Raw genomic sequence first — 13,059 nt, 5'->3', positions numbered from 1 at the left:
TTGAGACTTACAAATGTTTGTTGTTTTTTTCAAAACTGGAAAAAGAACCAAAAACCTTTCATAAAATTGAAGAGAAATTAACTGAAGCATGGAGCAGTCTCTCACACACACACACACCACACAGGAGTCTATGAAGAGCAGGAGCCTCCTAGACACTCGAACACCCACCACATGCTTCTGTACACAAAGCTTTCCAAGAGGCAAAGTTCAATCTAGGAGAAGGCTGAAACAGGAAGTATTGCTACCAGGAGTAATCCCAGCTTCAGTATTTTTAATGTTTCCTTTCTTATCCCTTAAAAATATTTCACTCACTAGCAAACTCATCCATGAGCCCTTTAACTTAAGTACCACAGCTCAACATCATTACGTCCATTCAATGCCTTACTGAAAGGACACAGAAGTCACCTACTTCAGCAATATTCCCTTTCGTTATGTCCTTTAAAACCCTATTTAAATAAAAGCCAAAAAAAAGAAAGAAAGAGAGGGAGGGAGTACTCTGCCTGTCACCCAACATAATAAAGTACCAAAACTGTAGTGATCTATGTTATCTTGCACCTTACGTGCAGAAGTTGCCAGCATCCCACAGTTTCATTATCTGATTAGTTGAAATGGAATCCACTTTTGAACTTTCTTACGATTTCCTTCCCAGTTTAACAGCTGATAGACCAGCTCAGGACAGACTAGGACATGAAGATCATTCTTCATGCAGCATGTACAAATGCAGTGAGGTCTAAACCAACAGTAGAGGTAAAGTGACCAGCCTGGACAGATCAGCACTTTAGTAATACCAGTTTAAAAAAAAAAAAAAGTGTATGTATATAAACATCCCTTTTATCAAGCTACACGTAAGCATCACTGTGTAGAAACACAATTACAGTTAAAAGCTTAGTGTACACTACAGAAATGCACAATACTGCCCTAAAACTGGAGAGGAACCACAGAAAATGAATTCAGCATCAGTAATTCTTTTGCAAGTAACCCAAGTACAGTACATTTGACTTCAAAGTGGGTGCTTTCTGATGTCCAAGGAAGCTTCAGCAGGGGAGGGTGGCAACAGCACAACAGCTATTTTGCGTTCAAAGTAAATGCAGTGATGCTTGGGAGGAGGAAGAGGACTCAGACACTTCATATACTTTTTTCCTCAGAGTGTTCATTTGCATCATCCTGGGTCAACAATCACGCCAACTCTGTTCTACTATTGCAGAAACCCGTTTTTCATATTCCCGCTTATTCTCTTGGTATAGTTGAGCTGCCTGGCTGTTTGCTGGACTGTTGGGATTCGGCTCATCCAACAGAGACTGTTCAAAGAAAAATTGGTTTCAATTTCTCATTAGAAGATTTGTGGATGTCTTTTGCAGCAACTGCTTTAAAAAGTTGTGGCAGGGTCCTTCAGTTTATACCTGCACATCATCAAGTATTGCAGCAATTATCAATTCCCCAGGCCTCAGGTTTAAAAACAAGAAGCCACTGTGCAGTTACTGCTACCAAACTAATACCACTCTTTTAAATTCCAGGGGGGGCCAGGAAGGGATGGGACAACAAGAACTTAGCCCAGAGCAGTGATTCTCGACCTTTTCAGTCATGACACCCTTCCACCTCTTTGAGTGTGCTGGCATCCCTGGTTAAGATCCACTGTTGTGCTCAACTCAACCCTCGGTGGCTTTCAAGTGAGGGTGTTGCTGTCACTGTAGCCAGGTAAAGCAAGCAAATCTGGTGCACAGCCAGACAGGCTGCAGCACATGCTCATTCTCCTGCCTCATTAGGGTTCTCTGCAAACCCTAAAGCAGGCAGGAGAGCTGGTTCATACTTCTGCTGTTTCTGGTCTGATTGCATGGTGTCTCCTGGAAGCAGGGCATGAGGAGCAAGCTGGGGTATAGTGGGGAGGGCAGCACCCCAGCTGAAAACCACTGCTCTAGAGAAAATAAATAAAATGAAATAACCAACCACCTTCACTTTAAAACAAGGACTAGGAAGACCCAACATAAAACTCACTGTATGAAGTATCATCACTTTATCTCCTGCTTTTCCAAAAAAAATTTCTCTGAAATTAAAGCAGTCTGAATAGCTTGATCAAATCTGCAACATGGATAGAACACTGTATGCTGAACATTACTGCACAGTACAGGTACATCTACACATGCATGCCTACATTTCACAGTAACTATGGTGACTTGCACCAACTTGGGCATAAATTTGCTATCTGCATGATGCAGGTAGCAAATTTACACCAACTAGTTACTGCACAGTAAGGCACGTGTAGACACCTTACCGAGTGGTGTACCCTGTGTGTGTGGATTGACTTGGAACCGACTTTAGTCCCAAGACAGTCCACACACAGTGCTGCTGTGCTGTAACACCTGCATGTGTAGATGTCAGTGCAATAAATGCATGTGTAGACATGACCACCATCTACAAATTTTGACAGTCTACTTAGCTCAGAACTAGTCTCTGGTGTGTGCGTATAAACATTTTTCTCTCTTTCCCCCAAAAGCCAGGATTACAGCAAGCGCTAGGAATGTCTTTTTTACCTGTATGGATGTTAAGATAGAAGAGACATCATAGGTTGGACTCCAACGATTCTGAAGAATATCCAAACATATACTACCATCTGCATATACTGGAAAGGGAGGAAGAAGATAAAAGTTTAGACACACCCTGAAGATAATGTTTAGTAAAAGGGTAGTTTTTTAAAAGCCCAGATGAGTTTCTACTCGGCAGTTCCTACTCTCATGCATAACTTCAGCACATCAGATGTTGGTAGTTGGGCAAATTAATGGTACTCAGTTTCAGAACAAGCTAGAAGTCAGTCTCCCAAGAGCCAGATTTGCTCCCAACAGTTGCCTAAAGGGCCTTTAGTAAGTTTCCCAATTTATGCCTCAACAAGCTTTTTACTTCTCTGAGACTTCATATTTAGATGCTAAAACTACCATCCACCCTCTTATTCAGGCACAGATTACATAGCAGGAAGTATTTCAAGGCAAAAATCATGCAGGTGTCAACTAGTAACTAAACAAGGAAGAGTAGCAAAGAATTAAGGGAGACAAAGCTGATGGCTTGTTTGATTGCCACTTAACATTCCAAGTGATCATTCCCCAACTAATTTGGGACAGGGTGGGGGAAGAACCTCCTATAGCTAGGAGTGCATGTAAACAGCATGGTCATGCATTAAACTTGGAAAATTATGGTAGTTGTTTCATTTGTGTACCCAACAAGTTAATTGAAAAAGGAGGACAACTGAGATGCAATCTGACATTTACTTCCACATGCACACACCTGAACCAACAAAAGAATTGCTATTTAAATCAGGACTGTTCTTTGCATTCATAAAGATGGTGCATCCATGTACCTACAAGGCTATTACACACATACACACACCCCTACCTCCTCCCTCCCTGAACTGCAAGAGTTATTATAAGAAGAGCTGATATTATCCAGCACCCTGGTACTGAAGCATGATGTTTGACAGATGAGCATTTCACAGAAATCAATAAAGTAGCACTAAACTTTGCTGCCTATAAAGTAACAATTCACAGGTACGACAGTAAAAAAAACAAACCACAAAACCCAAAAATAGCATGGGTACAATTCAAACCATTCCTTTTTGGCTCTTCTATTGACATCTATTCCATGAAGCAACTTAAAATGGTTCACTGGCTTCCAATTAATGCTATAATTCCATTAACTCCAGTTTTGAAAGCAATGCCTCTCCCTGCCCAAGCTCTCTGTGAAGATTTCCAACCTCAGATCAGAAGAGTCCTCTAGCCAGGCAAAAAGATTATAAAACTTCCACCAGAAGGGTCACAGCCGAGTAGAACAGGAATCACTTTGGATCATGCAGCATTGTTCTACTTCAAGTTGTGAACAAAGGAAATCCTTCCTTCCCTCCCAGAGTTTTAATGCTGCTAACACCTCCAACTGCCTGCTGACCACAGAGAATGAAAGCTAGCTCCTTCACGTAAAGCACATACTAGCAATATTCCCGTTCTACAAAGAACAGCATAGGTCATAAGCCAGACTACACTTGCATCTTATATGGGTACTTACCGTTTGGATGAAACATTTTAGAGACAAATCTAACAGTAGGTGGCTTATTCGGATATTCTTCTGTGAATTCTATTGTAAGCTTGAAAGTTCCTGGAGTTGAAAGAAGGAAAAAGAGTTATGATGGACATAGAAAGGTCCAGTTAGTTGCCCCAAAGTAAAAAGACAGACAAAATGTGATCGTTGCTAAAACTCCACTGTGCCCCTGCTCTGATCTCTTGAGCATGTTGGGAGTAGTGCAAGTACACTATTTAATAGCTGGGGGTTTTGTGTATAAGAAATCCAATTCTAATGCCCCAATAGACATCCATAAGACAAAATAGTGGCTGTTCTAGCAAGTCCAAAAAAAGTTGCTCTTCTCTCCAAAACAGATTTAAATTCAACTGCATACTACTGAAAGTGGAAATTTTCTTCTGTTGTTTGTATCAGCAATTTAAATATTATAAAATACATAAAATAAAATCCTTGCCTCATACACTTTCTAGATCAATGTAGCTTTTTAGTGGGGTTGGAGTGCTGTAATAGCTAAGAGCATTTGTAACCACCCTTAGACATTAATTCAAACCAACACTCTCTGCAATACTGGCTCTTCGGAGCAGATTACCATAGATTCTGCCTATGGGACAACGTGAGAAAGTTTTGGATACTTAAGTGTTTGCCATGCAACACAGTGCATCAGATAAGTCAACATGGCTTGACACCAAACTTTACCTCTCTCATGGGAAGAACAGACCACAAGAAATAAGATGGATACATTTTTAAAGTTCAACAACCCTAACAGCCTGCATTAGCAGAAGCTATTTTAATCCTCCTTAGACTCTGAGGACCTGGGAAAATAAGTCTGGCAAATAAGCTGTGTATGGGAACCTGGCTTCCATTTTGACTGGCGACAGAAATTCAAAGCAAGTACCTAAGCAACTACAGAAGCTGAATTGCTTGGAAAATTAACCCCTTTCCCCATCTAGCATAGCATGCCTTTAAAACACACCCACATACTTGTTTTAGAATGGAAAGAGGTTAAAAGCCAGCACTGAACCCATCTCTTTATTTCAAGCTAAGATTGCCTGCATCAGGAATGTATTCTTGTACCATCTGTTACTGCTTGCAAGCAGGTGCTAAGATAAAAAGGCAAAAAATTCTTACTGTTACTTGTCTTCTAAGGTGTTCTACCTGGCCTGATCACAAACCTGAATTTGGGTACTCAGGGCTCAAGACCCATAAGGTTTAACTGGTAAGAAAAAGATGGCCTGTGCCATGACTCGGACTTTGTTGCTAAGTTTACTATTAATAGCAGCTGCTGGTCAGCATCAAGGGACAGCAAAGGGTCAGGTCCCTTCCTTTCTGGCAGAGCTTAAAAAGGATCAACATGATGCAGAAACTGTAGCTTGTCCTTATGAACCAGGAAGTTGGACTGCAATTAGTTAGAGATACACATGCAAGTACATTAACTGGGTTTCTAGAATGTGGCTGGTAAGAGCACAGAAGCTTAAATACAGTGATGGCCTCGGAGGCTGCTTACAGATGTGAAAAAGAACAACAAACAGAGACAACAACAAAAAGAAAAACAGTGCATTACTTTTAGTTCAATGCATCCCTGCCACAAGCACAGCGCGTGCCCAGAGGAGGCATCGCATCAGTTTGACCCTGCTCACTCAACATCTGTATGGATCGTGCGCTTCAGCAGGGCTTTTTGGCACTTCTATTTAATAGCCGATTTATCCAATTCAATCAGCTATTAAAAAGTGCCAAAAAGGCCTCACTGAAGCACATGGTGTATACAAATGCTGGGTCAAACTAACACGATGCCTCTTTTAGTAAAGCTGGGGGGGCAGCGGCTCACGTCTGTCAGCAGTCATATTGCTTGCCCTGTGTACAAGTGGCATATACTACAGCAAGAGAGTCATTTAAGTTTCTAATGCTACTTGGAGAACAAGTAGTGAGATGACATAGGCCCTGTATTTCATTTTTTTGCTTTCTGTAACGGACCAATTAAAGTGCACTTCTCACATTAGTGGAAATGCAGTAATCTCATCTAAGCCAGGAGTGGGAGAGGAAGGTCAGATATCTAGGCCTAGAAATTCCACTGGGGGGGAGGAAATCAACATGACCCCAAGAAACCCATTTTGGCTGGACAGAGCCCTCTTGCTAATGGGAGAAGTACACTTTTCCTTTTCTAGAATGGAGTAAGTGTCAACCTTGCTAAAAGGGCAATACCCACAAGAAAAAGCTTTTAATGGCATTTCAGGTATTATACTCCCAATCTGAGGTTCCTACAAGAAAAATCAAGCTACACTGCCAAATCTGCTGCAGTTTAAGAAGTCCCTTCCTACTTTGCAATCAAAACGGATACACATGAGGCTCAGGACTATAAGCACAACCCCTCAATGGTGCATTTCAATAGACATGAAAGGACTTTCCAGATGCTCCTGAAAGACCACTGAAGGGTTAATTTCAGGACCCTGGATAAGAGGATAAGAAGAGGGAAAAGCAGAAGAAGCCAGTCAGGCAAGGAACAATAAGCAAAGCCCACAAAAAAACAAAAACAGTGCCAGATTGGTGAGAAGAGGGGTCCCCAGTTGTCCCGCTATAAGGACTGCATGGCAAGACTTCAGCTGTCTAGCTCTTCAAAACAGAACAGCCCTGCTGGAAGTTGAACACCCCCATTTATTCACTTGTTTTGGGCCTTCGTTTAGCAACAAATGGTTCTAGTAAAAAAAGCCAAAAAAAGTTGTTTCAAAGACATTATACCGAGGTTTTAATGAGCCAAGCTACACATCATTTGCATCCAAAATAAGTATGATGCTGTAATTTGAGCTAAGGGAGAAGACCTAAAAAATTCACGTGCTGGTGGTCCATGATGAAGAGTTCTGCTGACTCAGCAATGTTAGCTAGAGGATGCAAGATGACAGTTCAATATATGCTGCCCCCTCCCTGGATGTAGCCATGCCAACAAGAGGGCTTCTGCTTACAGATCTTTCATTTTTCAGGTAGGCAGCACAGTACACCCTTCTGCTACCCCACACCTCATCCCTATGAGGGGGCTCTGCTAACAGAGCTGGGCCAGAGGCCGGCCCTCTAAAAAGAGAGAATCCTACACAGGTGGCAACAGCACAAGAAAGCATCTTAAAAGACAAGGCCTGGGGTAGGGGGTAGCAGATTTTGGGTTTTGTTTACTTGAAAAAACAGGGGTTTCCAATCTACCCAAGAGGCCAAATGCAACTAATCTGAATGCTAAAAATACTGAAAGGCAGATGCATGGTCCTCTTGCAAATACCTGAAATCTAACTGGCTAAGTCAGGCAAGGAACACCTTGATGCAACCTCCAAGTTTAAAACCAACTTAGTCAACCACTGTACTACCAGTGCAGGCCCACCAAAAAAAAAAAAAAAAAAAAAAGATACAGCTCTCATGAGCAGCATTGCCATGGATGGTAATACAACAAGAGACTGTGCAGACTGACAATGTTTTAGGTTTAAATGTGAATAGCTGGAGAAGGGTTTCAGCAGAACAGCAATGCAGGATGCAACTGGGACAACAGATCCCGTAAGTGAATATCCTCAGTGCAAGACCAAATGTTACAGATTAGCTGCTAAAACCTAGAACCATTTTCCTAAGCACAAAAGAGTTTGGGACTACAAATACAGAATGACTCACAACAGAAATGTGTGTTACCTTTAAGCAGCAAAAAATTTTGTGGGTGGTATCTTGTATTGGATAGAGTGCATGATTGGGACAGACACAGGGAAGCTTTCAGGTATCACAGTATCCTCCCCTCAGGCCTCTGGGAGAGAAGCCCACATATTTCATTTACACTTGGAGTGTTAAGCCAGCTTTTGTTCCATCTTCTGTTTTCCTCTGCTATGTGGGATTCTCTCCCAGATGCCTGATGGAAAGGATACCGTGATACCCAGAAGCTTGCCCGTGTCTGTCGCAATCATGCACTTGATCCAATACAAGACTTCACCCACAAGAATTCTTGCCTCCCGGACCATCACAGTAACATCACCTTTGTTAAAACGATATTCATGCATGAATGTATAGCTTTCAAAGCACTATAACCTGGGAAAAGCTTCATGAAGACACTGCCCTACCTATGGTCAGGTCACAAATGGATGAGGAGCTACTGAACTTCAGTAGTTAGTAAGCTACTTGGGCCAGGAAAAGAATGGGAGGTAAAGCAATTCAGGTGGGCCTGTCTGCTATGCATTATCTTTATTTTAGGGGGTCTGATAGCTTATTACAAAGTTTACCCAGACAAAACCCAGAACATCAGAAGGGAAGGGTTCAAGTCTGAAGACTATAACAGTGATTCTGAATTTGGTCAAGGTTGGTTGTTTTCAGCGTGAGACAACTCACGTACTGATTCAGGATCATACCTTTTATCTCACTTGTTCTGATAACAGAGTTTGTCTCAAAGTGTGGCCAGAAAACTTGTGCTATAAGCTTTGAGCAAAGCTAAATGTCTTCCTCGCTAGCCTAAGGACATCCTTTACTAAGGACCTAGTAAGAAGAAACACTAAATCTACAGATGTGGGTCCATCTCTGGAGACCCCACTGAAGAATGGTGATCTGTATTATTGCTCCAGAACTCAGAGACATGTTCCCACAGTTCTGCTTCCCTTAACCAACAAGCAAGTCAAGACAAGGAATATCTTCATGGGACCCGACTGTCCTGCAAGATCCCTTGACATGGGAAACCCTTTGCCCATGATTACAACGTATTTGAAGGTCATTTAGGTTAGGGTCCCATCTCTTCTTTACAGGCAGAAGAGGCAAAATCCTGATTTCACTGAAGTCTGATAATACACTGATTAAGTTCAATGGAAGCAGGATTTCACCCAGGAAATCTGCTGTTCGTACCTAATACTTTAAAGATCAGCTTTTTAAAAAGGATAATGCACTGCTGTCCTTCAGAAAAAAAATAGATCTGCTGCAGTGGAAATTTCATATATATTCCAATACATCCCCAGGCCAGGAATCTGAGTGCATCCAGATATACAAGAGCATCTCTGAGATGTAGTTTTCATAGCAGTTAGAATACTGAAGTCAAGGACCAGGAAGGCACCTGCAGTTGGGAAATCAAATACTCAGAGTCCTGTCCTGACCAACTCCCTTACTCCATCAAAATTACAATGATTCAGAACCCAGCCCAAGCCACTGGTAGAGTCGAATACCAGATTTGGCAGCACTGTTACCTATTCCAGTTACCAACACTTTACTGATGGAATACTTGATGACTGGGACCAGGCTCCAGTGTAGTCTCTGGTGACAGAGATAATGGTATTCCCCAAATACAGCAAAAGCACAGTAAAAGAATATTTAGCATAAAGCAGATAGGTCCCAAAATGAATATAAGCCTCTCAACAGTGAATAGCAGAGTAGAGCTTCAGATCACAAATTGAGGCCCTTCAAAAACTAGGGCCATTCAGAAGTAAGGAGGCCCCAGGCAATGAAAAACCATACGTCATTATTCCATTAAAGCATGGATACTTGCCAAGGCCTTCTCCATATACAACCATATTCCAGTGAAGGCACAATAATATTCAAATCTGAGACCTCAGGTGATCTGAAACTACTGTATCCTTACCAAGCCAATACTGTTGCAGAAAGTGGCTCCAGAAAGATGAAATCATACCAGGTGCATCTACACATGCATGAATGCATTTTTCCTAATGCCCATTATATTTAGTACCTCCAATGTGAGGTATTAAAAATGTGCATTAGGCTGCCCTAACATGCAGTACTGCAAGTGCACACTTTAAAGACACTTACTGCGTAGTAGCTTATTTTACTCCAATTAGCATGGTGGGTTTTTTTTTTACTGTTGATGAAAGTGTTATGTAAAAAGGGCTACTGTGTTTTAAGACACGTGTAGATGTACCCATCGAGTGCCTAATTTTTGACCTACGGAAGAGAGGTCCTTAGTTTGACTGGCACAGCCCGGGGGGGGAGGAAGAGGGGAAGGGGGTTGTCTTCCTTTAGCATGGGGCACAGTCCTTTACCTAGGATCTGCAGGGCACATACATAAGCTTACTTCCTATTATTGCAAGGGCAATGAGGACACTGCCAATGCTTTAATCCATAGCATTTCACAGGCTGCTTTTGGCATCTCAGATTTTGTTCCTTTGCTTGTAGGCAGCCAAGTTAAGGGAGCAATTTGGGAAAGTCCTTTAGTTAAGGAGAACCTACAAATGCAGGAGACCAGATACAACAGGACTGGCAGGAACCTCCCGAGCTATGTTCCTAGTCCTCTAACTTTAGAGTGAGGCACAGCACAAGGTAAAAAGGCACCAGCAAACCATTCAAGTGGGGCAGACATCTCCAGGTGCCAACACATACAATTCTAGGCAGCAAGATAAAAAAAAGCTGTACTGTAAGAAACAAGCGTTTTTATGCCCTGCTCACTTTTCCTGCCTTGGGTATTAAGAAACCCAGTACACAACCTGTGCCAGAACACCTGTCCAAGAACGTTAGCTGAGGAACAACCCAGCAGACAAGAGGAATAACCTACTGTTAAAGCACACAGGAAATATACTCCACCTACCAGGAATGCATGTAGCCTTGGATTCAAGCTGATTAAGGCTTGAATGCTTAGAACCTTAGGGATTTAAGATCAAGGCATAAGGGGAGGAAAGGTGGGAAGAGGGAAGAAATCAATACTTAAAAGCCCTAGATAGCATTAATATACCAGCACTTTCAAAGCTGGTCGACCACCTTCAATACATCTGTAGAAGATCTTCTTGCCAAAATCCTTTGTTACAAAACATCTCAGTAACCCCAACACTGAACTACAAAACAAGAGACAAAAAACAACTCTCAAGATTGATACCATTAATTCACAGGAGCCAATTTCTCTTCCTCCAAGTTCTGATCCATTTCTGAGATGGCTGTGCATCATGAAGACAAGACCTGTCTCATCACTGAGACCTGTTAAATACTAGTGTATTAAGGCCCAAGAGACTAAGGAGAACTTCTGACTTCAAACAACCCCACAAATAAAGAAAAGAGCTACAAGCACCAGGCACTGCAGGAAAAAAAAGGGAGACCAGCCCCTAAGCAGGAGAGCTGGAGGTAGTCATGTAGTTTTGTGGCCAACTAAGGACAAAGAAAGCAACTAACTAGAGTGTTCTTGGGCCTGAGGTACTTTAAAGGGAAAGCATGAGCTCAGGAAGACAGAGCCCTCAAGGCAAACAGTTGCTCCCTCAGAGGAAGAAAAATTTTTAGAGCTAGGGAGTCTTACCATGCAATTCATGATGAAAGCATAAGACTCTATACTAATTGTAGTCCTATACTGACACCTTTACAGAATAAAGTGTATTACTGTTTCTAGTTGTTTATTTGCTTAGGTCTAGCAAATTCAGGATAGATACTGGATCCTTCATACAGCATCAGAAATGCAAACTTCAGAGAATAGCAAGCAAAGCTACAAACACTGATGAAGTTAGGAACAAACGTATCACAGGAAGATTTCTTTTAAAAAGGAGGAGCATAGCTACTTTCAGTTTTAAAACTGAAAGTAGCTACAACTAGACTAAGGTAAAGAACCGCCCCCCCCACAAACTAGTGTAGCTCCTGTCCAGGAACTTCAAGAGCAGGTTATTTTAACTGGATGAACTGACTACAGAATCAAGCTAACTTTGGTACACCATGATGTGTCTTAAAGTCACTTTCAGGACATAATCAGTATGACAAAAAACTTTCGAGAGTTGAACACTGTTTCACCAACAGACAGAAAGATTCAGAAAGTAGAGAGCAGGATGACAAATCAGGTGTTAAACAAAAGGGCACAATGGATTGACCATGTATGTTTTACGTGCTAAAAAACAAAAAAACCCAACCAACCAAGCCCAGCTAACCCAGGTTGATGACAGACATGCCAACAGATCTTCAAGTCAATCTTGTGGCCAAGTAATGACATGCCTTCATCCATACAGCACTTTGCATTTGTTTGTGTGCTACTGTTTCACTGTCCAATTTCACATTTAGGAATTCAGACTTGGGAGGAGGGAGGGGAATAAGGAAGGAAGGAAGCTTTGCAGGGATCAGGGATGTAGCACCACAGAGCAGTTTTAAGGACAGAAGTTTTGGCCGGGAGGTGGGCAGTGGTCGTGCTTCCCAGGGCCGCGGAGGTCCTAAGCTGAGACCTGTTGCAGGGACCCAGGAGCAGGTCACACTGGGAAAAACAAGAAAAAAACCCAACCCTCCAAAAAACGAAATGAAACAAAACAGAACAACCCCTGTAGCTTGGCAGTTAGCCGCACTTACCATCCTCAAAGGGAGTCCCTTCGGGCCTGGAAGAGAAGAAGGAAGGGGTGAGCCCAGAGGAAGGGTGAGCACAGCGCAGGGGTGCCCCCCGCCCACCCCGCCCGCAGGGGGCGCTGGGCCGCGCATGCGCACTCACCCGAAGATGACGGCGTTCCACACCATGATGTTGTTTTCCGAGGGGGCGCCGCTCACGCCGGCCGGGGGGTCTTCCTGCAGCCTGCGGGCACGGGCGCGTCAGCGTGGCTAAGCTCCGCCCCCCGGGCCGGCCGCAGTTGGCGTAGCCCGCGGGAATCACCCCCAGCAGTCAGCATAACCCCGGTCCCCCCTCCCCGCGCAAACGGCGTGGCCTAACGCTACGCAATCGGCGCAGCGCCGCCACTCCTGCCGCCATGTTGTCCGGCCCCCTCCTCTCCCGGCCTCCCTCCGCCGCTGGCCTCGTTACCTCTTGAAGTCCCGCATGAGGCGCCTCCGGGCCGGCGTGGACATGGCGGGCTCAGGGTGACGAATCGCTCATACACTAGCCCCGGGAGCGAGGAAGCGGGTGCCTAGGGACACCACGACGACGAAGGCGACAGCAGCTGGCTCTGACTGAGGCGGCGGCGGCGGGGGCTGCCGAGCGATACCGGGTCGTACCACTGCGCTGGCTCGCGGGGGGGAGGCCGAGACGGCGCCTCACTCCTCCCGGGCAATCCCGGGCTGTACCACTGCCGCGGGGAGGAGGAACCGCATGCGAGTGAACCCGACCGGACCCTA

At 43.7% G+C, this 13,059-nt stretch overlaps 1 protein-coding gene across 1 annotated transcript; it reads right to left on the bottom strand.

The window, feature by feature from the left end:
* On the bottom strand, nucleotides 1-12,889 carry UBE2A (ubiquitin conjugating enzyme E2 A). The gene is made up of 6 exons (XM_090059334.1): nucleotides 12,749-12,889; nucleotides 12,443-12,523; nucleotides 12,307-12,332; nucleotides 4,045-4,134; nucleotides 2,529-2,617; nucleotides 1-1,298 (listed from the first exon to the last, which is right to left on the bottom strand). Exons 1-6 carry the CDS (start codon nucleotides 12,790-12,792, stop codon nucleotides 1,170-1,172), a joined length of 459 nt encoding a protein of 152 aa, XP_089915460.1. The 5' UTR covers nucleotides 12,793-12,889; the 3' UTR covers nucleotides 1-1,169.
* Between the last annotated feature and the right edge of the window lie 170 nt (nucleotides 12,890-13,059).

The sequence above is a fragment of the Crocodylus siamensis genome, chromosome 8, assembly GCF_052110815.1.
Source record: "Crocodylus siamensis isolate JL-2025a chromosome 8, ASM5211081v1, whole genome shotgun sequence".
Classification (NCBI taxonomy): Eukaryota; Metazoa; Chordata; order Crocodylia; family Crocodylidae; genus Crocodylus; species Crocodylus siamensis.
The sequence above is the reverse complement of the archived record's forward strand: the minus strand, read 5'-3'. Positions and strand labels throughout refer to the sequence as shown.

Excerpts from the sequence above, each read along its gene's own strand:
- UBE2A (XM_090059334.1), bottom strand. The coding sequence starts at position 12,792 with ATGTCCACGCCGGCCCGGAGGCGCCTCATGCGGGACTTCAAGAG. Across the intron at positions 12,524-12,748 it reads CTCATGCGGGACTTCAAGAG|GCTGCAGGAAGACCCCCCGG; the intron begins GTAACGAGGCCA and ends CCGTGCCCGCAG. Across the intron at positions 4,135-12,306 it reads AGGGACTCCCTTTGAGGATG|GAACTTTCAAGCTTACAATA; the intron begins GTAAGTGCGGCT and ends TTTCAACTCCAG.